Here is a 27,086-nt window from a genome sequence, read left to right as displayed (position 1 = left end):
TGGCACTTTAGGCTATGCCAAATCACTTGCATCCTCATGACACCCAATTAGACAAACATGACTAATGCATTACATGCGCTTTCTTGTTAGCATTCTGCCAGGAACATAAATGCAAGAGTAAACTTTAGCATTCAAGAGTGCAGTAAAGAAAAGACAGAGCCAAATGCTTTATGGCATGCACACATGCAAGGTAAAGGAGTGAAAGAACCGCCAACAGACAGCGCTTATAAACCATGCTTCAATAAACCACTTCCTCCTCCCCGTCTACCCCTCATCCCCTTTGACTCACCAAACCGGGGAAAAAAATAAAAATCAGCATTTATGGCCCAGTTCCTGTTTTGGACTGCTGCTCACAAACCTCTCCCCCCCCGCCCTCTCACTTTATTCTGTCTCTCCCTCCCTCTTCCGCTTCTTTCATGCCAGCATAGGAGACAATCTGAAGTTTCATGGCTACAGAGCCGTTTGTGCATCACCTATACAAGGTGGTATAATTTCTGCAGTGTCATAAAACAATTGCAGGGCCTTTCATGCAGCTTTGCTAGTTCTAAACTACTGTCTGTCCTTTGTTTCTTGAATGAGCATTTGAAAGCACTGCTGTAGTCAAAGGTCATATTTCAGGAAATGATTGGGAAGGCTATCCATTATACAGCACACACTGTTCAGTGATCTGTGAATGATTCTCACAAGTAAACAGATGTTTATAGAGGTTACACTAAAAAAGTAAGTATGGACACACCAATGTTATATGTCAATAAATGTGAAATTATTTTGGTCAACAAAAAAAAATATTTAAATGGAAAATTTTCAATTTACCCTTCCAGATATTGTTTAAAAATCATAATACATTTATAATAATATTTATTGTATTAATTTGCATGTAACTTATATGAATTATCATTTATAAGAGTAATTTTTTATATTTATTTTAATATAATTATATTCTATATGATGTCAAGTTTATTTATATAGCGCTGTATATTATACAGATAGTTTAAAAGCAGCTTTATTGTAATAAATTGAAAAAAATCAGTGTCAGTGTTTCAATATTAGAAAACAGTTTGGTTTGGTTCAAGCTATTTGGTTCAATAATTTCAATTTCAACTATAAAACAGCTTTAGACAATATAGTGCAGACCATTTAGTGTCATTATATCCAAAAAGGTGCTGGAAACATTCCTCAGAGGTTTTGTCCATATTATTTACATGATAGCATCACACAGATGCTGCAGATTTGACCCATGATGTGACTCCAAGCTGCTCTATTGGATTGAGATCTGGATTGAGACTGTGGCATAGTGTTGGCCGATATGCTCCATAGTCAAAACGTCAGCCTGTGAGATCACAGATAACACGATGCTATCATACTAATTTATTTCATTATTTACTTCGTTTCATAGCCCAGAGAGTGAACCAGCTCCAGGGTATGGCTAAAAGCAGCCTAATGTTATAAAATAGTCAGAAAATATTTTTAATATGACTGAATTTCTAATTAACATGATAACATTGTGAGTTACTGATTATACTGTTGCATTTTCTATTCAAACAGCAGAAAATGAGCAAAGAACATTTACATTATGAAAATTCAGACTCATCAGATGTGATCTGCTGCTGTAGCCCGTCTGCTTCAAGGTTTGATGTGTTCTGTATACCTCGGTTGTAAAAAGTGGTTATTTGAGTAATTGTTGCCTTTCTATCAGCTCGCACCAGTCTATTCTCCTCTGACCTCTCGCATCAACACGGCATTTTCACTCACAGAACTGTCACTCACCAGATGTTTTCTGGTAGACATCCCAGTAGATCAGCAGTTTGTGAAATACTCAGACCAGCCCATCTGGTACCTCCATGCCACGTTTAAACTCACTTAAATTCACCTTTCTTCCCAATTCTGATGCTTGGGTTGAACTTCAGCAGCATGTTCTGACCATGTTTACCATGAGTTGCTGCCGTGTGATTGGCTGATACTATAAATTGCGTTAGCAAGCAGTTGACCAGGTGTACAACATCGCTTGTGACTGTATATTTACAATGTGCTGTGCTGTTCAAGCAAGATATTCAAGATGAGGATTTTTTACAAGCCACAAACATATGACATGCTAAAAGGGTCAAAGTATACACTGGCAGCAGCCATGTCTTCACAGTTTAATGAAATGTGCATGGTTAAAAGATTTGACAGTCAGGCATGATGGGAAATAGAAATGTGTGACAATCCCAATTGGTAGAATTTATTCCAAATGTAGGGGGAGACATATCACGCAATACAGCCAGAAAGACCCAATTATTTTAGTATGGTGTGTGTGCGCGCTGCCGAACAAGAAAATGACAAGACTGCAAGATGCTCACAGCCCACCATGCCAGAAATGAAACCACAGTTAATGACTGCTCATAAAATGTACAATCATTTCAAAAGATTATATTACAAGAATTCAACCATGCATGGAGATATACTCACAGAGACTCATTGCTCCTATTGTAATTGGAAATCTGTTAAATGTAGAGACAGAGAGGCAGAAGTTCTTCCAAAACTGATGTTTCTATCCAACAAATTGAAGCAGACAGCCAAGCGATCCACTGAGAAACGAAATAGACAGTTTCATAAATTCAGCAATTAACCTCAAGACATAAAGACGGTGCTTTGGAACAGAACCCACCAATCAGATATCCAATGTGTACACCGGTTGCTTCATTCATTTAGTGGTCACAAGTTCATCATCATCACATGCACTGCACATTTCACAAGTCAAACATAGATTTTAGAAACAGCAGCAATCCATCTCTCAATGACAGAACTTTCATAAATCATACTTTCTGTCAGTATAAAATTCCTATGCTCCTCAATGCCACTCTGTAGGGAGTCAGTTCATCTCCCTCCCAAGCATGGATCACTTCCCGTCGAGGGGAAAGAGATCTGGCAAGTGCACAGAAGAAGGGCGGAAAGGAGACAGCCCCCACTGACATCCAAGCCGTACCTTGCCTGAGGAGGGCTTAGATTCTGTGGTTGTGTGTGCATATGCAAGAAAGGAGACTAACACAACCCTAACTCCTGCGCAGGCCAAAGTCAATGAGAGGGGCAGAAACTTAAAAGGCTTTGAGAAATCTCAGGAAAAGATGCCCACAGGCAAACATGTTGACCTGATCATTATGGGACCATAAAAAGAAAGAGCTTGAGTGGCACTGATGAATGATGCATCAGCGTCTAAAACATTAAAGAGATGAAATAGCACTAAATATTGTCCATGACTTTTAGAACACATCTAAAGAATGATTTCATTTCATCGGTCAGTGCTTGGTCATTTAAAGTAATAGTTTGCTTTAAAATAAATAAAAATTCTGTTATTTACTTTGCTTCATGAGTTTGTCTTCTGTGAAACAGAAATTCTGAAGAACTTTTTTTTTTTGTAATTACAATAAATGGGCACTAGAGCATTCAAGCTTCAAAACAGACACAAAGTGCTATAAAAGTGGTCCATATGACTCATTATTCATTGAAAGTGTTGACATCTGCTCTAGCTTTTCTTGGCCTTTTCATGGGAGAAGTAACAATGTCCAACTTGGGAATGAATCATTCTTTTGAATCGTTAATCTGGTTGACAAAAACAGTCCCACCGAATCCTTTACAAATCAAAATAATCGGACTCAATTTACTGCTTTTAAAAGCTCACTGGGGATTAAAATTTTCAGTGAATAATGAATTAAATTTAAATTGCTGTTCCTCACATGAATTATACTTTGATAATGCTTTGGGAGTCCTTTTTTTAGCATCAAGTCTCTAGATGCAAATCTCTGGAACTGTGTGGAAATAAACAACCAGTACAGTCTTGCTTTGTATTCTATTTTGATATTGGCAAAGTTGCTTCAAGCCCCTTTCAAAAACATTTCAAATCAGGAATAAAATCTGAAAATAATGAATACAATTGAATATTTCAGGAAGGTTCGGCTAAAGAGCACGCTCTGGAGTAAACAAACAGACAGACTAGGATTTCCATATGGACTGCAACAGTTGGGTTCCAGAAGTAAAAATTGCATTGATTTTTTTGTTGTTGTTTTTGTGTTTGTTTTAAATGATAACATATAAACATTAAATACCTATATTGAAACAAGAGGTTTTTAACTGGTTAATAATCCTTTTGTTGAAGCTGTCAGTCTGCATTATTTCAACATATATATTTTTTTTTTTTAAATAATCATGTTTAACAGTGAAATCCCTCGAGAAAAACTACTTTACCCAGGATTTTGGAAATAAATCTTTACCAATCAGAAAATAAAAACAAAGTCTATTGTCAAAATCTATTAATCTATCTAAAATTATTGCCTACCTATTCCCATGAAGCACTATAAAATCAACTCTTTTAATCAATAGTCTTTTTTTATTTTATTATATCCATTTCTATGCTTCATGGATCGCAGTTCTTTTCCACTAATTAAAGCTGTTAATGACACCGTCTTGTACCTTTGTCTTTTTTTAAACCATTTTTTTTTTTTATACCGTTTTGCGTCAAATCAAAGTTGGCAATGTTGTGATTCACCTCGTAACTGTTAAAGAGTAACCAAGCCAGTAAGCAAAGCAACCAAAGACTTTTAAAAATCTCCATAGGAAAAACCAAAGGGAAAGAAACTTCCGGAAGCCAAAGCCATTGAATAAAATGGGCAGACACTGCTAGCAACACCCTAAAAAACACTTAACACCTTATCAATAGAAAACGACAAATACTGGGCAGGTTTTCAGGCCAATTCTTGTATCACAGTAGGAAGTTTTCCCTCAGGCAAGCACCACCTGTTTGTTTCTATGATAGTTCAATTAACAGAGGTACGTCCTTTACAAACCTTAAAATAAATATTCTTCCCCTCAAAGAGACTACATTTTTTGGTCTTTTCTCTGCTCCCATTTTTTTTTTCAGTTGAGGGGCTGCTGCAGTAGAAAAGGAGGAGGAGGATGATGATATTTTAAGCTCTTCCAGCAATTGGGCTCAAGTGTACTGTCAAGTCTAGCAAAGACGGTCAGAGACATGGCACAGTCCACTGATGTAATGATACAATCTTGTTTTATCATTCCCTCTTTCATACCCTCAGCAATAAAAAGGCTAAATAAATTCAGTAAATACAAAAATACAGCACACACACACACACACACACATTTTCTGGACCCTCGTCACCTAGTGTGGGCAGCCATTCCCCTTGGTATATATCTGAATGGGATGCTTAATTGACTTGGGATGTTTGTGTGGCTGGCTAAATGACTAGAAATGACATGACAAATAGTGGCTAGTGACTTGTCATGAACCAAAAGCCAGACATTTATATATTTTTCAGTGTATAACTTGCATAGATGGGTACAGGTTGAATGAACGCCCATGTTCCACTCTATTTATTTGGGTTTGTTGCCCCCCAATTCCTGCCCCAGCAAAAAATATCAGGTTTCCAAGGCTACACAGCATGCCTGTTAGGTCCCTTTATTGCAGCCAAAAACACTTTCCACCTTTGTTTAAATGTCCAGGTAGCTATGATGGCAAACAATACATGAGATGCCCATGACAGGGCCAATCTTTAAAAGCAAAAGCTTACCCAAAAATTACAACTCTGTAATCATATACTCACCCTTGTGTCGTTTCAAACCTGTATGACTTTATTTCTTCTTACAAAGACTATACTGCATATACTGGTTTGGAAAGCCGTAAGGGTGAATTAAAAATTAGAATTTATTGTTTGGTGAACTAACTTTTTAAAGGTGTCATATGATGCGATTTCAGCTGGTGCATAAAGAAGATTTGTAAAGCTGCAAAGACAGAAGTCTCAAATCCAAAGAAATATGCTTTATAAAATGAAGTGTCAACCACACCTACCTAAAACACCGCAACGCCATGTCGTGGACACGCTGTGTGTTTCCTTGAGAAAGCAAAGATAATTTGTTTGGTCTTCCAAAAGAGGACACAACTACGAATCAGTGGTTACGTTGTATTCACAACCCTGTTCCAGAACAGTTCAGCCCAAATATTCAGATGTGTGCAGTGCATTTTGCGGAGTCTGGCTGGTGTAAGTATGTTTTCATATGTAAAGAATTAGCCACTGATGATTCAAACTAGTGTTGGGCGATATGGTCATTTTTTCAAATTGTCTTAACGTCAGCCCATGAGATCAATGATACATGATATTATTGTGCATGGGTGGACCAAGAGAAAGACTCTTTGTTCTTGTCATAGCATAACTTGGTCTTTGGTGTTTTAAGCCGCGCACTTCGTGATGGCTCATTTAAAATATTGGACATATGTAGGCCGTTCAGATTACTTGTTAAAGAGAAATTAAATACCGTATTTTTCGGACTATAAGTGGCACCTGAGTATAAGTCGCATCAGACCAAAAATACGCCATGATGAGGAAAAAAACATAAGTCGCACTCGACTATAAGCCCCATTTATTTAGAACCAAGAACCAAGAGAAAACATTACAGCCTCTACAGCCGTGAGAGGGCGCTCTATGTCTTCAGTGTAGACTACAGAAGCACTGAGCAGCATTGAGCGACCTCTGGCGGCTGGAGACGGTAATGTTTTCTCTTGGTTCATGTCTCTTAGTTCATTTCAAATTAATTTTGATAAATAAGTCGCACCTGACTATAAGTTGCAGGACCAGCCGAACTATGAAAAAAAAGTGCAACTTATAGTCCGGAAAATACGGTAGTTTATATCTGCAGACGATTTACATCTATTTGTGGATGGAGACTCCTTCACCGGCTACAGGCTCTAATCCTTATTTCTGTCCCTGCGCGCACGTGTGTGTGTGTGTGTGTGTGTGTGTGTGTGTGTGTGTGTGTGTAAGAAATGTGGTGCTGAAGTGAAATAGCTGGGCAGTTTAATAGCTGAATTATAATAGGGTGCCCAATTAAAAAAACAACCCTAATTCAAACACAAGTTTTGAGCAGTAGAGTAGCGATTGCTGTTTGTCCTTTCTTTGATCACAAATGCAGTGCAGTACTGTAAAAAGACAGTACAAGTCATTATAATTGTAATTATATCCCCACTGGATGCAACAAATGCCTAATTTGTAATAGGTTTTATTGTTTTTGTCTCATCACGCTGGGAGACAGCATCACAGTATATTAAGGGGAGTAACATTTCCGTCACATGCTTGGGGTATTCAGCCAATCACAACACACTGGATAGCTGGCCAATCAGAGCACACCTCCCTTTTCAGAACGATGAGCTTAGTAAAAATCTACACGTTTTAGAAATGCGGGGCATAGAGGAGAGACAGTAATGTACATTATGTGAAAAATATATATTTTTTAACCTTAACACACATAAACACATTGCATTACACAAAAAAATTTTGTTGTTTTTTTGCAAAGTCATATGAACCCTTTAACACAAGCATCTGCATCTGGGATGGCGGATCCCCCATCTTTTTTTTCTTTAATCAAATGACCTTCTGTGTAACTATGAGAAAGGCACAGGGAAGCGCATAACCCCATGAGAGACAAGGAGGCAACATGTAATCTACAACAGCTGTGAAAGGGGTAACATCGAATACTCCTAAGACTTCAAACACAAAACAAGGAGAGAGAAAAGGGACTCACAGCCACAGAACACACTGTCTAGAGTAAAGAGTTTTGGAGAACTCAATGAATGTGCGAGCAGCTGTTACTTTCGGGTCAGTATGGCGAGACTGTTGGTTATTAAACGGTCAAACACAAGCCCGTCTGTGCGCAAGTTTTCCCTCTAACTTCCCCTCGGCTCGTCTCGACACCGGCTAACACTGATCAAAGCCCTGAGGAGGGAGAGGCAAGGGAGAAGGGGGTGGTAATAATAAGCCTGACTGTTTACCTTACAAGCGCACCATAAATTCTAGGCAGGTTTCTGTATCCATCCCTTGCACAGAGAAAGAGAGCCGTGTTGTGAATTATCTGCTGAGTATGCAGAAGGCCACATGGGGTGTTTAGTAGTCTATTTTTTCACAGCGTTGAAGAAAATGTAAATATTCAAAGTGTTTATTCATCACCATTTGATTTGACTTCATCGGAGTCTAATTAGGACTAAAAATGTAAGAAAAGTAATGTTAAAGACACCTGAGGTCAAAATTTCAAAGTAAATCCTATTCCAAGTGTCATTACTAAAAAGTATGCACATCTATCTACATTAACTCAAGTGATTTAAAACCTCTTCCTTGAGTTCATCTTGAAGCAAACACTTTGAAGGACTTATTATAAACATTAGGACCTTAGGAAGTGCTTAGACTACTAATTCATCATAGCGCAAAAACGTTTTAGGGTGCGCACCCAAGGGGATGTTTGGAAGAACCTCCTAGTAGATGGTGTCATAAGGCAGGATTTATTAGAGGTTAAGTAACCCCCTGCTGCTTTTGCTTTTTTTTTTTTTCAACAGCCCCTGCAAGACATTTGTCAAAGGAAAGGGGAGAGGGGCTAGAAGTTCAAGCAAACCCATATTCAGTGTACTTCTTGTCATCGAAGACCTTCAGGAGCTAGTTTTGAGTAGTTTCCAAATTAGGTCTGGCCCTTGATTTATAGTCTATTTTAATGTTTTGGGAAAATAAATACAGCGGGGGAGAACACATCCCCTTCAGATCTTACGTAAACAACAACTCTATGGCATAAATCAAACCTGCGGTGGCGCAAATAGCACTATTACGCAAAGGAACAAGGAAAATATTAGCATATGTTTGAAGTCATGCATCTTCAGCTGTCCGAAGGAGCAAAACAAACTTAAGTCCTTCTGTGCAATTTTCCAATCTCTGCGGTTTGATTTTCCACCAAAGTAATAAAACACAGTCTTAGAAAGCTACACAACACAATTGAAATAAAGTGTTGTATCAAAACAATTTAGCTGAAGCTCTGTCATGCACGAATGCATGCAATTGTACATTTCTGTGACTTTGTGATAAAACAATCGGTTATTGTGACATAAATATGTACCTAACAAAATGCTTTAAGAAAAAAAGCTGGCCGGAACAAAGAAGATCTAACAACTGTTCTCAAAAAGTGAAAATATTCGCATGCGATAAATGGCATATATAATGAAAAATCCCTGCACTTATCGCGTCACAGAAAACTCAGCTAAAACACTTTGGGTGAGTGCAGGAAACCAGCAAATATTTTAATTAATTCCTAACAAGGCTTTCATCAACATCTACTCCTACAATCCTCCTTGCAAACCACCAGCCGCTTTCATTCCCTTTCTCTCACTGTCCTGTTGTTGGCATTGGCTAATAATAGTATATAAGATGAACCATAATAAATAGGGTAACATTGTTACACAGGGTGAATTGTAACACCATCAGAATGAGGTACAGGGGTTGAAATCATTATCATACATGACCACCTCCCTCCTGTGGTGATTGTGTAAAATATAAAGGGATTTATAGGATGAATATCAATTTGGGGGTAACTGTTTGGTATAAATTCAATGACACAACGATCTTCTCAATCAGCAGGTTCTTGTGTTTGACATATAACAGTCACAGATTTCATCTGTAGGTTTAAAAAATCTGGAAATATCACCCCTGACAAGATGGAGAGGGTTGTAACACTTTCCATGCACTTCTACTGGACTCACAAAGACAGCACAATATAAGAAAGTGTGCTACTGTACGTTTTATAACTAAAGCATTACTTATGTAAATGCTGCTTTTATTTATTTATTTAATGAAATTAGACTATGGCACTACCAATAAACTAAGTATAAAATTGGATTATTATCTCAAATAACAAGCCTAAATAAATAGACATAAATAAACATATGCAAAAGGTACAAAGGGACAAAATGTGTTAGGTTTTGTTTTCATTCACACATGGTAACAAAGTGTTAAATCACTGTCCTCTGAACAAAATGTACATTTAAGAACTAAAGCTGAACTTCTAGTAGGTTTTAACGCGATACAAAATACATTCAGTGATGTGAAAGCACTTAAATGTCCCTGAGAATACCATAGTTAACTAAAGGATTAAATTGGGTTATTATGCTAACGCATTATTCTTGAAACTTTTTCGGAGACGCGCACTGATTAATGAGCGTCGACAATAATATCAGATAAAGATAAATCAAGTACTCACAGCACAAGGTTAAAACCTGTAAAAACAAATTATTGCTAAAAAAAACAACAACTATATACCACTGACTGGTCTCTTTTACAAATGACGACCACTTTTTGTCCCTGCAGCGCTACAGTAGACCAGCTATGCGTGCATCAAGTAGCCAAGGTGCATTCAGGATCACACATCATTCAACAGAATTCACAATGCGATATAATAGTAAATCGCTTCACATACCTCTTTTTGGTCTCGGGAAACTTTCGTGTAGATGAAATACGACTTTCTCCACAAAATGCTGAATGTTGCTGTGCTCTGGTCCGCGGACAAACACCATCCAGTCGTGCGTAAAACCTTCCACTGTGGGTTTCTTTCGGAGCTGGGCACGATGACCGAGTTCCAGTTTCACCTGAACGGCACCCTAAAACACCCAAATGTTCACTTTATAAACATGTCGCTAATTATTATGAATATAAAACGCACAATCTGAATGCGTGCGTGTTAAAACCAATCTGTACCACATTTTTAAATGTACAGAAAAATATTAATCAGCGATCGAATCGTAAGTTTCTGGTATGCTATTAAGCCTCAACACACCAGAATACATTATAGAGTCAGATTTGTGAATATTTGTTTTTGGATTCCCTCCTTTTGTTTGAAATCTTTCAAGCGCGTCACTTTTGCAGACATACACTAATGCGCTGGAAACGCACGACTCCCCTAGTTCTACTGTAGATTACTATTCCGGTGGAGATACGGGTGGAAAAGCCTCGTATGCGTTTAATCGCCTACCCAATCCTGATGAAAACGAACAGAGGCGCTGGAGATCCCAAACACTGCACCGATACTGTAGCAGCTAAAGCCCTACTCACCGAACTGGCCATTGTGGAGGCCACGGGACAATGCTATTTCATGGAAAATTTGGTTTAAATAAGGACACCGAAGACAGCAGACGCCCGATGGCGGACATGGTCTTTTAATTGAGCTCTCTGAGTTTTCAAAGGCTGAGGAGTAAAGTGAGACGCATGCGCGTGCACGAGACGAGCCAATGGCAGAGAGAGCGAGTGAAGAGCCACTATTAACCCGTGTAAAACCTCTTTTTTTTAGTGCTCAACACTATTTGCACTGTATTAAACGTTAGATTAGTCTCCTTTTTTAATCTTACATAGCCTATATTTTATACATTGCATATGCTCTTATTTTATATTTATGCTTTTCTACTGTTGCTGTAATTAACTGCAAGTACATTTTTTTAAATGTAAATGAGGGACTAATTTATAGACAAATATCTTTATTATGGCCTATTGGTTTACGCTGGGCTTGTTTTACACTGTGTGTGCATTGTAAAAAAAAGTGTGAGTGTGTGTGTGTGTGTGTGTGTGTGTATAAAGTCACATTTAGTCACTACTATTATAAGATATACTTTATTATTTATTGGGAAAATAAATATAGAACAAAGTATAGGTTTAGACACCTCACCGTAAGATATGTGTATTTAGGTAATGTTTATGTTTAAAATAATTCTTAATATAAAATATTATGACATGTGATATAAATTTGCATAAAGAAAGAAAGAACGACTTCAATGAATATAAGAAAATTGTTAAAAGGGTAGGATACTCCTTTTCGAGTTAATCTGAGAGTGCCACAATGCACTTTCAATATGTGAATTATATATTATATCTAATATATATAATTCATTCAATTAAATGGAATATATGATATATGTACGCAGTTAAAATGTCAATAAATATTTACGTTGACGTTAGATTAACGTATCGCTTTTCCAGGATGTTTGGTCCTCCGTGCGCGCCGTAGAAGCATGTCGCTGCTTGGAGGGTTTCGCGAAAAAGTTAGCAAAGTGCATCCAAACGTCACTGGAATTTACGAATTCTCTGGGTAAGAATATATTAAGTTATACATCAGCCTGCACGTTTATGTGATGCCAAAATTGTTAACTCAGCTAGCAGGTTTTCTGGATGGCAGCAGTATAAACAGGAACGTTTCTTTCACTGCTAAATGCATATTTGGGATTGATCAACATCATTTCATCTCACAAATCCGGAACTTAATTAAGATCCGCAGCTAGCTAAACTTACAAACAGTGCTGATGTATCACTATGGTATCGGATTGTGATACTATGGTGTTGAATGATTACTTTATTCTCGTAAAATGGTGTTAAACGTTATGTGAAAATACCTTAGTAACGTTACGTATCCAGAAACCATGGATATGTCCATGTCCATAGTGTTAGTATCGTAGTATCATTACGAAACTGACATATTATACCAGCTAACGTAGTCTAGCCAGTCAAACTCAGCATCACTTAAACAATGATGGATTATTTTGGAGACACAAGCAGTCCAGGGCCCAAACCTTTGTAGATGTGGACAAGTAGCCAAAGGCTGGAAATCCCTGAAATATTTTCAGTTCTCTGCTTTGCTGACAAAAGTCTGTGTTAAAATGATCTGATAAGACAAGCAAAAAGTTTTTTCAACGTTCACACAAATTCGATTCAGACATGACTAAATAATTTTTTTAATGCATTTTCTTTATGCGTTGTACACCATCTGTCATTACAAAAAAAAAAAAAATTCTCAGTATGTTTTAAGTTAGTCTCCAAAATATTACTCTTTTGCAAAGTAACAATCCGCAACAATATGGAAATCCACTTTTCTCGTATTAAAGTAGAACTGGAACATGTAGCATTTCAGCTTGTATAGTTTATAAAGTCTATGAATTTCCGATCTTACCTGATTTGCCCGATCTGTCAGTAACACTGCTGAAGTAAAACTGTCACGCTGTATGGAAACACAGCAGATTTATCATCACACACACACACACGCAGCGCTTGCTTGTCAGATAGTCCCAGGAGGGGTGGGGGCAGCGTTTTAGACCTTGCACTGTCAGTCTTTCTCCATGTGCCGTGGTATAAACCTGAATCTCCAGTGGCCATCAGCCAGTGTCAGTCAAATAAACGGCTGCTAATCTCATGACCCTACACTGGGAGTCCATATGAGACAACATATGAGTTGGCGGTCCGGTACTGGACGGACATTGAAGTTTTGATAAAAGTCACTTGTGAATAATGCATCCCATTGATGTGGTTGCCAGTGCCCTCTGTCAGATGGTTGAGTCTTCTGAGTTTAGATGCAAGCAGACTGTATGTCTCAGGCCTTTATTTAATTTCACCCTAGATAACATCAGTTTGAAGTGGTGTTGGGTTATTCTTACAGTGTCGCCCTGAAGCTGGTTTTTGTCCCGTTGCACCTGTTTGGTGTGTTTGATCCCTTGACACCTGTGATCTGAGTGATAAGGCCTTAACATGAGGTGGACGCACAGCTGTTTTCAACAGATGATGTCAGTTTCTTCATTTCAGGAAATGAGGGTTGATTCTAAAAATGTGAAGTGAATTTTCCATGACTTCATTTTTCATATGACTTGATTTGCAGTTGCATGCAACACATTTGAGAAATTCTGTTCTTTTCAATTCTTTTGAACCTTAATGTCAGTAAGAAGTCAGAGGTTTGGGGTCAGCAATATGTTTGAAAGAAATGAATACATTTATAAAGTAAGAATACATTACACTCATTAGAAGTGGATGTTAGGACATTTATAATGTTACAGTGAAACGATTTCTGTTACAAATAATTGCTGTTTTGAACTTTCTATTCATGCAAAGAATCATAAATGTTTTCCACATTGGTATTAATAATAAATATTTCTCCAGTGGCAAATATTAGCATATTAGAATGACTTCTGAAAGGATCATGTGACAGAAAGAAATCAGCTTTACCATCACAAGAACTATTTTTTTAAAATGCATTTAAATAGAAAACAGTTATTGAAAATAGTAAAAATGTTTAAAATGTTTACTATAATAAACTACTTTTAAATACAGAACACCAAAAATATATAAATTGGTGTCAAAACAGTTGACATTTCTATTACATTTCACAAATTCTCATAAAGAAATGGCAAGTAACACATTAAATAAAACATGACATTTTCAGGTTGAAAGACTGAAATAGTGTTCTCTTGTAAAACGAATCTAACTAATTTACAACATGGAAAATGTATCAGAATTATTTATTTATTCTGAAGATGCTATCATACCTAATTTTATAAATTGCATCGTAATGTAATATCTTACCTTTTCAACACCTCATTGAATTTCCTATTTACTTTAAATGTATGCCTCATTTTGCAAGTAAAACGGGCTGGGAAAGTTTTTTTAGGTTGACTAAATTACCAATTCCATATGATGTTTGTTTTTAGTATGGGCCATCATTCGTGATTTCTGGAGATGACTGAAATTTTGAAGAGCAGGTTTGAGTTCCCCAGCTCCCTCATTCAAGCCCAGGTAAAGCACTCAAAACCAGACTGATGATTTAAGCATTCAGAGGTAAATCAAGGTTCAAATACCACAGCAATTCAATGAAATGCTTATTTCTTCAGCGACACTTGAAGAAATCAATTCCTGTGAATGTGTAATTTTGATGAAATCTTTTGTTTAGTTTGCTCAAGGCATGTGAAGAACCAGCTTTTTGGCTTTTTAATTCCAGGCTGTGAGGACGCTGGTCACTGCGGTGCTGAAAGAGAAAGGCCAGAATGAAAGGATTTGTCAGACAACCGCTAAAGTAAGTTCTTGTGATCTTCACATCACTGTTAGGACACATTGTTCAAATTAAACGGCCTGCATGTTTAGGACTTCTATGTCGTGCTCATTGACTTCCTGTAAAATGAGTAATAAAAGTGCTTTGTCTCGTCATTCAATGACTAAACAGGCAGTGGTTTGTGAATGAAGGTGCTTCATAAGCAAAAAGTGCTTTCAGAAAGTGCTTTCATTAAATAGCCGTGGTTGATGTGTGCATGTAAATGTGGGATGTGATGTGCTGGACTTTGTATGTCTGAAATCCTACTTGTAAATTTATTTCAAGAAATGAGTACAGACGTTCTGAATTCGTAAAGTTACAGTAAAATATTCATGAAATGAACAATTTAAAGGAAACACATGACCCTGGACTACAAAAGCAGTCTAAAGTTGCTGGGTTATATTTATAGCAATAGCCAAAAAAAAAAGCATTGTATGGGTCAAAATTATAGATTTTTCTTTTATGCCAAAAATCATTAGGATATTGAGTAGAGATCATGTTCCATATGAAGATATTTTTGTAAATTTCCTACCATAAATATATCAAAACTAAATTTTTGCTTAGTAATATGCATTGCTAAGGACTTAATTTGGACAACTTTAAAGGTTATTTTATCATTTCGGCTAAATATTGTCAGATCATCAATGGAAAGCTTTTTTTTTTTTTTTTTTTTTTTTTTTTTTTAAGTTTTCTGGGCAATTTATAGTACTCTTCCAACTCACTAACTTTCTCACTTACTGTATATGTTTTTGCTCATGTAGAGTGTTTTGCATGTTGAACTTGTGTTTTCTATCAACAGGGTCAATCGCTGGAGTCTCTTTGGGAGCAGTGCAGCAGTGACAGTACTGTCGTCCGCTCGGCCTGCTGTGACGCTCTGGTGCTGCTTGTAGAACAGGGACATGCAGATCTGCCATATGTGCTCAACACCACCCTTAACCTCCTGCCCTCGGCACGGTATGCTTCTGTCATGCACCTGGCTCTCACAGACTAATGCAGATTGTTATCCCTTGCTTAACCTCCAATTTAAAAACCTTCAAGTACTTGGGCTGATAACTGACTCGATGTTGCATCTTTGACACATTTAAGCCCATATTTTAGTGTCAAAGGTTGCTCCAGATGCATTTTCAAATGAGATTTTATTTTGTGTGGATCCATGACACACCCTTCCCACCCTGTCAAGCCTTGACGGGACCTTATCAGCATCCTCAGGCACTGGCCTCTCCCTTCTCTTAACTCTGGAATTAGTCTTTATTTAAATACATAGAACGTAACAAAATACATTTAGAGACCAATTACACATCAGAGCATCAAGTGATCTGTACTTTTGATGTTAAAATACTTTCTTCTGTCCCAGTTCAGTAAATTCTGTAATTCTGCTATTATTAACAGTAAGATCACACTGACAACTCGTACTGTCTACTTGAAGTCGTAAAAGTACTTGAAGATAGGTGATCATTGTGTAAATCACGTGGAGGTGGACAAATTGTCTATGGTTTTGTAAATGTGATGCAAATTACCACAGAAGAGGATTTCTACAAATAACTATTGTGTTCAAGACCCTGAGAAATAATTTTGAAGTGAGAAAAGCATCGATTTTCTTTCCTGTGTTCCCATACAGTACTATTCAAAAATTAAGGGCAGTTTGATTTTTTTTTAAAGAAGTCTTTTATGCTCATTAATGCTGATTTAATTGGGAAAATATAGTAAAAATAGTAATATTGTGAAATATTGTTGCGATTTTAAAATACATATTTTCTATTTTAATATGTAAAGAAAATGGCAAAACTGAATTTTCAGCATCATTACACCAGTCTTCAGTGTCACATGATACTTCTGATATGCTGATTTGGTGCTCAAAATTTCTTATTTCTATTATTATTTTCAGTAAAAAGCATTGCAAAAATCCATTTTATTTTTAAATTTTATTTTATTTATTTTTTTAAGAAAAAAGGAATCTTAAACATCTTATATAGTTTTAATGTTGAATAACTAAACCTGGCTCTCATAATGAATGTAACCATAGAAGCTGACATGGCCTTAAAAAAAGGAAATTAAAAATAAATAAATGTCTTTACTGTCACTTTTGGTCAATTAAATGTATCTTTGTTGAATAAATGTATTTATTTCTTTAAAAAATAAAACATACTGACCCCAAACTTTTAAAACCATAGGTTGGAACAGGACTGTTAGAAATCAATTGCAGATGGTATTATAATTTAAGGCTAGTTTATATTCTCTGCCCTGTTAAATGCTTATAACAAAGTTTAATTTGTCAACCTTAGGAGTGCACTAGCATATAAATGCCCACAAAAAACATTTTTTATTTCATCTGCTCTTTAAAACAGTTTTATTGTAATAAGCCTGTGCCTGTCTGACCCAGTGATATACTGGTCAATCAGCTGTTTGGCTTTGTTTAATTGGCCAGTTAATTGATTATGATTTATTTTATTTTTGGTAATCTAACAGACCACATCCGTCCGATGCTTTTAAAATATGCTAAAATGAAGTCTAACGTTAAAGCACAAACAAACACAGATGCTGTTATTGGTTGATTGATTGCTGTTGTAATGTGCTCAGTGTATTGTGTTTTTAGATGATTACCTCAGTTATCTGCCCACACACTTCCTTTTTCCTTTGAGTTGGACTCTTGGATGAAGATAAGCAACAAACTGAGAGTGCATATCTGCATATTCAGAAATTTTAAAGAAAAAAAAAACACATCTGAAATGCAGCCTGCTCCATCAGTCAGCTCATGTGTCTCCAACACACACACACACACACACACACACCCTCACGGCTGCTACTGTCAGCTTTGTCACACGGAGCAGCAACCCACACATTGTACCCTTTCATCATACAGACCTGTTTTTTAAAGGAATAGTTATAAAAAAAATAAAAAAAAATAGAAGAAAAAAACATTCTCTGATTCTTTACCCATCCCCATGTAATTTCCAACCTGTATGCTGTTTTTGAATGAAACACAGAAGTATGTATTTTTCTTATACATTGCTATGCCACTGGTGACTTACATCAGCAGTTCATAGTGACCAGAGGCTGTCAAGCTCAAGAAATGGCAAAAAACACATAACGCATAAAAAAAAAAGTCAATATGACTATTCATGGTCTTTTGAAGCCATATAGCGCATAAACCTTAAGAAGAAATTTAAGCATTTTTTTATTAGTATAGTATTTATTTTTTCTATATTTTATATACTTGCTTATAAATTTTAGTCTTATTTATTTATTTACTTGCTCACTACTTATGTACTTACTTTATTTCAGTTATTTGAGTATTGAATCTTTTGTTACTTTGTGCAGTTACATCCACGTTTATGGTATTTATGGTGAAAGGTATTTTTACCAAAGGATATTAGGTACCAGTAACAAAAGCAACCAAATTGGAGCTTCTTATGTCATTAACCTCAGCATTTTAATATATTTTTAACCTTTTGCTGCTTTTATTGATTGGAGAGTGAAGAGAAGACATGAAATAGTAACACCTGCTTTAATAATTACTCCATAAGGAAAAAGTGCCAAAATTATTTTCAGCAAGATCTGTTCTTTCCTGCCCATTTTCCTTAAAAACCAGCAATAAGCAGAGATTTTGTATATAAGCTGTAACATATAAAACGGGAGTGTTACAGCTTTGCTATGCGTACCAGGTTCACGAAAGAGCCTAGATGAAAGCTGGTAAGATAAATTTCCTTTCACTGTGGAGTTATGTTTTCCCTCCTGGTAAAGTATACAGTAATCAAACTCATAGGAGCTGAGAAATGGACAGTCAGACGTGAGAGAGCCGAGGAGGAGGGATGAAAGAAAACACAGCACATGTTGTCAAGCAGAGGTGATTTATAATGTATGAGAAACACTCCACCTGTATTTTTGCATCTTCCAGTTTGTTGAGAAATCCCAGAAGTAACATCGGAAAGTAACTTAATGTCATTATATATTGATAATTTGTTTTCGGATTTCCCAGATCTAAGACGTTTTAATGCAATATTGGGTTAAAAATGCAATAAAAAACATTGTTGCATACTACTGTTTGGAACATGACGTATATGTTTTTTTCTTTCACCTTGCTGTATGCAATAGTACACTAGCATTCCATTGCAAACACTATACTCAAATATAGCCCTTCTGTCTTTCAATAAACAGATCTGTTGTATTTGAAATATAAAAAGGAATACATTTGTTAAATTGGATCTTTCTTTCTTTAGGTGGCAATTTATTTTTGTGTTTCAAAATCGAGCAGATTCATTTCGTCTTTGCAGATTGCATGCACTTCAGTGATGGATTATGGGTCCATGGCATTCTTGGGTAGTGCTGATGTTGATTGTTTTGTTTCTTGCCTGGGGCAGGAATGTTCAAGGGCTGATCAAAGTGGTTGGGAGGCTGCTACAGATCCAGGCAAGTCAGCGGGATAACGGAGCAAGCTTCACCTGTCCATACTCAATTAGGTGAGTGCAACAACTGCTGCCAGTTTTTTCTCAGAACTCTCACTCTTGCACATGTCTAGTCATATTTGATTTTAAACATAAAACATGTTTTTGCTATGGGCAACAGGTCTGTTAAATATATTTAAATGACAAAATTCTAATTATAAAAGAGAGAGTTCCGTCCTTGATTCTGATTGGTTGAGCCACGTCGAAGCTGTTGTAAATTACATTGCAAACACACACCTTTGTTTACTTCTCTGTGTTGCTCGGCAACCACTTTGTTGGAACCACAACTGTTTCTGAGGAACTACATTGTTTGGTGGAAGAATACTGTTTTTATTCGTATCATTACACTTTATTTGCTTGGTTTTATTCTGTGAAACCTTACTACGTATGTGGAATAAGCATTTTGTAGAAGCAATAAGCCCAGTGAAGCTGTGGTTTAAAGAGAATTTATAGACGGTTTCATCGGACGCACGCGCCTGGACATAAGTTAACTTCCGGTCTGTGTTGTGTATATCGGTCTGGCCGCGGTGCCATCTACAAACGCAGTTAAAGCCAAGGTGATGAGTAGACTGAAGTTGGGCTCAGGTGGCTGTGCTGCGGGATGTGTTTCCCATACATTTATTTATTTTTGGAGACTCGCCACAATTTTAAAACTGATCGATTTTCAAAAAGGCTTCGTTAAATAAACATGAGTAACGTAACGTTACGTAACGTACTGCACGTTTAATAATAATAATTCCTTACATTTATGTTTAAATATCAAAACGAGGCACGGGTGTTTTTATATATCGCTGTATTTCTGAAAGAAGACTTGCATGTTATATGCTTGATAAAGCAGCGTGTGCGTACCAGCTCTGCTTTGTTTACAGCTTTTACTGGGGAAACCTCTATTTCTCGCGCTTTATGTCTATGCTTTAAAACATGCTGGCAAATAATGAATTTGCATATTCATTAAGTCCGCCTGATCCACGCAGAAAACACATTTTGTTTGTTATCAAAAAATATCTAATCTAGAGGGACTTGGCTGTTGTTATTGATTCTATTTGGAGGCTACCGGAAGTTAAGTTAGGTCCACAAAAGCGCTCACGCGCATTAACGTTTGTTTATGTTGATGCCATTGAAACCGTCTATAACAGCTAAGGGGCTAACTCCACTTCACATTGTGCCTAACAATGCTCCTTAGCTGTTAAAAATTCACTGTAAACCATGGCTTCTTGGGGCTTATTGCTTTAATTAAAATCTCTTAAGTACTGATTCAAGGTTGGGTTTGGTATGATTTTTAAAACCGTTTTATTTCTTTAATTATGAAAGGCTGCATTTATTTAATCAAAAATCTTCTTTTTCTGAAGCGTTTGTCCCGGGTAAGTTTGCTTTTCTGGATCGCTGGTGTCATTTGATGCAATCGTTGGCTTAATTATTTAAACAAAAATACAGTAAAATATTGATATTGTTAAATATTACAACTAATTAAAAAAAAAGTTTTCTAATGCAATATATTTTAAAATGTAATTTAATCGTTTGACGGCAAAGCTGAATCTTTTGTTTAAGAAACGTTTCATAGTTTTATCATAGTTAAAAACAGTTGTGTTGCTTAATGTTTTTCTGGAAACCAGGATACATTTTTAGGATTCTTTAATGAATAGAAAGTAATTATATATATATATATATATATATATATGTGTGTGTGTGTGTGTGTGTGTGTGTGTGTGTGTGTATATATATATATATATATGTAGTAATAATAGTAATAATAATAAGATAATTTAAATAAAATAGTAACGTTAATAAACTTACTGTAACTTTTGATCAATTTAATACATCCTTCTTGAATAAAAGTATTGATTCATTTTTATTAAATCATCCTGAGCTCAAACCTTTGAGTGCTTATTAAAACACCTTAATCAAGGTCTTGTTCACATATGAAGATTCATAGTACCAGTTTGAGCTTTCTGACCATTACTTACTGCTCGCATATCAACTTTCATCATGCATGTTTTTTTGTTTGTTTGCTTATTTATATTAATTAATTCTGGCTTGTATGACTTGTTATGATTCATTACTTTATAATGAATCAAATGAGTCTGCATGTCAATTTTTTTCTTCTCTGTCGTGTTCCTCCTTTGTGTGAAGATGAATGGGTCGAGGCTTCTGTGCTGGCCTGGGATGTGTGCTTGGCTTTTAGTATGGGTGGGCACCGAGGGAGGGCATGAGGATTAATGGAAGATGCCCACTGGTGCTCATTGTGTCCGTCTGCTGATGGCTCCTCTGCAATCTGCTCTGGGGTCACAAAGCCACTTACTGTAGATATCTAACAGAAGCAGAGGGTTACAGTGGGGTTGTGTAGGGAGTGTAGAAGAACAGATCAACTCTTTTTCTATAGATGAAAAGCTCAAACTGTAAATCTTTTTATTTGTCCTGGCAGAGTATTTCATAAGTGCCTACAATACAAATCTCTACTATTTTGTAACAGTCTTTTATGCTCACCAAGGCTGCAGTTATTTAATCAAAAGCATAGTAAAAACAGTAACATTGTGAAATATTATTACGATTTAAAATAACAGTTTTCTATTCTAATATATTTTACGATATAATTAATTCGTGTGACGACCAAGCTGAATATTCAGTATCATTACTGCAGTCTTCAGTGTCATCCTTCAGAAACCGCTCTAATATGCTGATTTGCTGCTTACAATTTTTTTTTTTTTATTATCAGTGTTGACAGTTGTGCTGCTCAGTAATGTTCTGGATAAATTTTTTCATCAATTTAAATTTTTCCTAATTTTTTTTAATCAATTGAAAGTTCAAAAGAACAGCATTTATTTTGAACAAACATCTTTTGTAACAATAAAAAGTCTTTGCTGTCACTTTTGATCAATTTGAAGCATCCCTGCTGAATGAAAGTATTAATTTCTGTAAAAACTAATTTACTGATCCCAAACTTTTGAACAGCAGTGTATAATTGATTTGCACTTAAATTCAGTATATCCAGTCAGATTCTAATTCAGTAAATGAAAGTAATTAATTAGACTGATTTAAAATCAATAATCTGGGAGGCTGAGGGCATTTTTCACCATCTCATTAAAATAACTGAAAAATAGGCATTTGTTTGTGAATGGAAATGCACTCACTGGTCATAAAGTTTTTTAGTTTTTGCATTCATCCAGAAGAGGCATCTATTATTTGCTTTGTTTTATTTTTGTAATTGTTTTTATATTAATTTATCCTAGCCCTTCCCCTTCACTCAAAGAACAAAGAAATTATAATATATCAAATCAAACACATTTTATTCTCTATGGCGCTGTATATTCAGTCCAACTTCTGTAGACTCTAACTTCTCCTTGACTTCTGAAGTTTTAACCGTCTCTTCTGGTTAAGCAGTCTCGCTCTAAACTTTCAGTTCAGATAAGTGAGATGGAGGTCAGTGTGTCAGCCAGCCATTGTCTGGCAGATAATGTTGTGGCTGTCTGCCAAAAACCGCCTCTGATGGATGATTCCTGATAATGTGATGGCTGCACCAGTTGGCCGGGAAACAACAAGAGATAGATGAGCAAATGTTTGAACTGTTGGATGTCTGTGGAGGGAGTGAAGAGCTTTGGTGCAACCCTAACATCTGGCTGGAGGTGACTCAGACCATAAATTTAAGCGCTGAAAGACTGTTTACCATGTAGAGGATCTTCAAGGTAGCTTAATAAAATATGTTCCTGTCTGACCCAAAACACCATGATCAGGGATTTGGAGGAGTTCATTAATCTTAGCATAAAAGAGCATGTGTGTTTGTTAATATAAGGGCCTTCTTTTGTATGCTATCATTAAGGTTAGACATTAATTACCAGCATAAAATAAGAGTGGAAGACATCTGAGCATAATCTGCCAAAAGGAGACTAGTGCAGGAACAGTTCACCTAAAAATGAAAATTTGCTGAAAATGTACTCACACTCAGGTCAACCAAGAAGTAAATGAATTTGTTTCTTCTTCAAAACATATTTGGGAAATTTAGCATTAAATCAATTGATCAGCAGTGGGTCTTGCAGTAAATTGGTGCCATCAAAAAGAGAGTTCAAATTGTTGATAAAAATATCACAATAATCCACAATGTAACTTCTGGCTAAAATACAAGTCTGTAATCTGAAATGATGGCTCTTCCAGTTCAAAAAATGAAAGTTCTGTCATTAATTACTCATTCTCATGTCGTTACAAACCCGTAAGATCTTCGTTCATCTTTGGAACACATGATAAGATATTTTTGATGAAATCCGAGAGCTTTCTGACCCTCCTTAGACAGCAAAGGAACTACCACGTTCAAAGCCCAGAAAGGTAGTAAGGTCATCGTTAAAATAGTCCATGTGACATCAGTGGTTCAACCGTTATTTTATGAAGCTATGAGAGTTACTTTTTGTGCGAAAAAAAGAAATAAAACAGAGCATTCGTTGTGAAGTAGAATCCAAATGCGCTGCAGCTTGTTTTCATGGGAGTCGATGATGACAGAAGAGAAGTCGTTATTTTTGTTGTCTTTGCACATAAAAAGTATTCTAAAAGCTTCATAAAATTATGGTTGAACCACTGCTGTCACATGGACTATTTTAACGATGTTCTTACTACCTTTCTGGGCTTTAAACATGGTGGTTCTCTTGCTGTCTATGGAGGGTCAGAAAGCTCTTGGATTTCATAAAAAATATCTTAATTTGTCTTCCAAAGATGAACAAAGGTCTTATGGCCTTGGAACGACATGAAAATGAATAATTAATGACATCATTTAAATTTTGGGGTGAACTATCCCTGATGGATTAGAGTTGTGTGGATTATTGTGATGTTTTTATCAGCTGTCCTGTGATGTTTTGTCACTCTCCTTCTGATGGCACCCATTCACTGCAGAGGATCTCTTGGTAAGCAATGTTAAATCTCAGGTTCTGTTTTAAGGTGGAAGTCGTTGCCTACTGGTTAGAGAGTTAGACTCCTAACCCTAAGGTTGTGGGTTCGAGTCTCGGGTTGGCAATCCTATGAATGAGGTGCTCTTGAGCAAGGCACCGAACCCCGAACTGCTCCCTGGGCGCCGCAGCATAAATGGCTGCCCACTGCTCCGGGTATGTGTTCATGGTGTATGTGTGTGTGTGTGTGTGTGTGTGTGTGTGTGTGCACTTTGGATGGATTAAATGCAGAGCATGAATTCTGAGTATTGGTCACCATACTTGGCTGCATATCACGTCACTTCTGTAAAACCTTCACCCTCTCTGTTCCTCTCTGGTGGAATGACTAACAAGTAATTGTGTGCCGGTTTTTTATTTTTAGGACCTTCCCTCACCCCTACATTACAGTGCTGGAAAACCGCCCTGACTGCTGGCCTGCTCTGCTCCAGGAAATTGATGACTTCCTTCAGCTGGCTATGGACAAGTATGAAATCTGATTAAGTCCGTTATCAACCTCATCCAAGTGCTATATAAAATGTCAATGAGGTAGACCATGTTGAGCAATCTCTTGTTAGTTTCTGGCCTTCTGATTCTCCTCTGCTCTCGATGCTTCCTAAAATCTACAATAACAGGAAAGGTTGAATTTGATGAGTGGATTTTGAAGTGGAATTATGCCTTTTTTGTATGTTTTCTTCAGAGATGAGCCAGTATATGTGAAAATGCTGGTCCCGTTCCTTCGTTACCTGTACTGCGAGCCCCAGAGGTTGTCAGAAAACGCTCTGCTTCGACACAGCCTCCTCAGGGTCCTGCTCCAACCTCGAGGGGTTCCTGAGCCTGACAGCCTGCAGGAAAAGGGGGCGTCTGGCACTCGGGTGGTCTGTGAGCTAATACACAGTCTCTTTGACCTGCTTCCATACATGCTGGTAAGCTGCCGGATGAATTCTGATGTGTTGAGCTGAAGTGGCTCCATAGCGGTTTGTGGCTTAGTCCCATAGCATGTTTCAACTGAAGGTTTAAATTGTCCATCGCTGTACATTTTCTATGGTGCCTAGCTCTACTGTATAAGTGAGCAATATAATGAAAGAATGTTTATTTATGCCTGAACTATCCATTTAAACTTTTTTTTTTACACTGTGCACACACTATATCCAATGTGCACTCAGTGTGTTGTTGTCCTGTGACCCATCAGGTGGACAGTGTAACCGCAGTGGTTGAGTTCAGCTCATTTGCTGAATCTCTGACATCGGCTCTGCTCATCGATCCAGGCTTCTGGAGGAAGGAACTGACTCAGCTGACACTTCAGCTTCTGTGTGCCTGTCAGCTGAGTCTTCATCTGGGAGGAGAACTGATGTCTCTCCTTCACACACTCCACCAGATAATACCTGCACATGCAGAGGTGAATGCACACATTGCACTGTTATTTCCTGCCTTATTTTATGCATATAATTTAGATGGAAATGGAAGTATGAGAAACAATAACCTCTATTAAAATCAGTGCTGTTTACATTCATTTACAAAATGCAGATGCAAAAATGTATTATTGTAGAGAAAATGGCAAAATTAGTTTTTTTTTTTTTTGGTGTTGTTGCTGCAGTTGCACTCTCAGTGTGATTTCATCTTTTTAATGGTTTTGTTTGCACAGCGTATTCTAGCTCAAAGCGATTTGCATTCAGCTTTCCCTCTGAGGCTCCATCTGTGTCAAACCGTTTGTCTGATTGTGCTCTATCTAACTGTAGGAACTCCCGCCTGAGCAAGTGATCATGGGAATCTCCCTGCTACTGCTAAGTGCCTCCACCTCTCAACAAACTGCCCTCCTAGAGCTCGGTAAAGCCCCTCTTGCTACCTGAAAAAAGCAAATTGACACAGCTAGTTTAATTTCCACAGACAAAGGTGGAATAACAGGTGGCTGTTTTTGCTCAGAAATTGTAGTTTCATGCTGATTGCAAAATTATGTGGTTTATTGGTGTACAGTAAATAATAAAATGAGAAAAAACAACAACAAAAAAACACTGAGCTGACTTATCTTCAAAAATGTTTTGTATAGCCTTTTAGCTAGAATTTGGAATTTTTGCTCCTATTTGATGAGGTTTGGCACCATCCCTGTTTATTACCGCGAAGCTCCTTTGAAACAATCTTTGCTATATCAAGTGATATAAAACAAAGGTGACTTAACCCTGACATGATGGCAGCAAATCTGATTTTTAAAACTATAACTTCTCCTTGTCTCTCTGCTAGCTGTAAAGATTGTCCCTCCTGAGCTTCCACCTCCTTGGGGTGCATCTTTGCTGGTGATGCCCTTGTTACAGGTGCTGTCCTGCTCCAGCCTCATGGAAGCCCTGACAGACACACAGACACACACAAAGAACCTTGAACTGACCAATTCACTGTTGCAAAGGGTTCAAAGAGAGACCTCAGATCGAAAAGAGGTACCATTAATAATCATGCACCCATTCAGGAGAGGGTTTTTGAGGTAGCGTGTGACATTTAGCTTTGCGTTTGCCTCAACAGGACTCCACACAGCTGAGTTTGCCTCTCAGCACTTGGTACAGTGAGCTTCAAGTGGCCACCAGCGTCCTGCACCGAATTTCCGTAGACTCCATTGCATCCATGGAATGGCTTTACTCCCTGCAGTCATCACTCTCTGTCTGTGAACACGTCCCAGATAGTGTTTGTCTCCTGGTGTCCCATGTTATCGTCAGCAGTCATGGGGATCTCTGCAGGTTAGCGCTGGACACTGCTGCTGCCATCGCCGAGGCCGACCCTGCTAAGGTACATTTAGCATCTCAGTGTTTAGTTCTGTTAGTCTGCTGTATTGCAGTTTTGCATTATCTATAGGGTTGTAACGATTCACTCAACTCATGATTGGATTCGATTCATGATTATTATTATATTTAACACAATTAGATTGAAGACATTATACAGTAAATAGGTGTCGTTTTATTAGGCTATTGCTGCACTCTTCTTCGTGAAATTAAAACATAACAAAACTAAATTGAAATTTTAAAACAAACCCCAAATCAAGCAAGTAGGTAGTTACACTAATAAAATAAATCTT

At 37.1% G+C, this 27,086-nt stretch overlaps 2 protein-coding genes across 5 annotated transcripts in view; one reads left to right on the top strand and one right to left on the bottom strand.

Annotated features, from left to right (window-relative positions):
• The window catches only part of LOC128017265 (protein AF-9), a 44,354-nt gene extending 31,417 nt beyond the window's left edge, over positions 1 to 12,937 (bottom strand). Inside the window, exons 1-2 of one of the 4 annotated variants that reach the window (XM_052602564.1) lie at positions 12,784 to 12,937; positions 10,270 to 10,450 (exon numbers count right to left, since the gene is read on the bottom strand). In XM_052602564.1, the coding sequence (XP_052458524.1) occupies positions 10,270 to 10,366 (97 nt within the window). In that variant the 5' untranslated portion in view covers positions 10,367 to 10,450; positions 12,784 to 12,937. Of the gene's footprint in view, positions 1 to 10,269; positions 10,451 to 10,821; positions 11,091 to 12,406; positions 12,501 to 12,783 lie in introns of those variants that run through there. The other 3 variants (XM_052602566.1, XM_052602563.1, XM_052602565.1) reach the window with 3 other exon arrangements.
• Positions 11,795 to 27,086, top strand: part of focad (focadhesin) — a 41,361-nt gene continuing 26,069 nt past the window's right edge. Inside the window, exons 1-11 of the mRNA XM_052602562.1 lie at positions 11,795 to 11,928; positions 14,309 to 14,393; positions 14,596 to 14,670; positions 15,485 to 15,639; positions 19,044 to 19,142; positions 24,414 to 24,515; positions 24,729 to 24,954; positions 25,221 to 25,427; positions 25,768 to 25,855; positions 26,267 to 26,457; positions 26,540 to 26,800. Of these exons, the coding sequence (XP_052458522.1) occupies positions 14,337 to 14,393; positions 14,596 to 14,670; positions 15,485 to 15,639; positions 19,044 to 19,142; positions 24,414 to 24,515; positions 24,729 to 24,954; positions 25,221 to 25,427; positions 25,768 to 25,855; positions 26,267 to 26,457; positions 26,540 to 26,800 (1,461 nt within the window). The 5' untranslated portion in view covers positions 11,795 to 11,928; positions 14,309 to 14,336. The remainder of the gene's footprint in view (positions 11,929 to 14,308; positions 14,394 to 14,595; positions 14,671 to 15,484; positions 15,640 to 19,043; positions 19,143 to 24,413; positions 24,516 to 24,728; positions 24,955 to 25,220; positions 25,428 to 25,767; positions 25,856 to 26,266; positions 26,458 to 26,539; positions 26,801 to 27,086) is intronic.

Source organism: Carassius gibelio, chromosome A7, assembly GCF_023724105.1.
Source record: "Carassius gibelio isolate Cgi1373 ecotype wild population from Czech Republic chromosome A7, carGib1.2-hapl.c, whole genome shotgun sequence".
In the NCBI taxonomy this organism is placed as follows: Eukaryota; Metazoa; Chordata; class Actinopteri; order Cypriniformes; family Cyprinidae; genus Carassius; species Carassius gibelio.
This window is presented reverse-complemented; position numbering and strand designations above follow the sequence as displayed.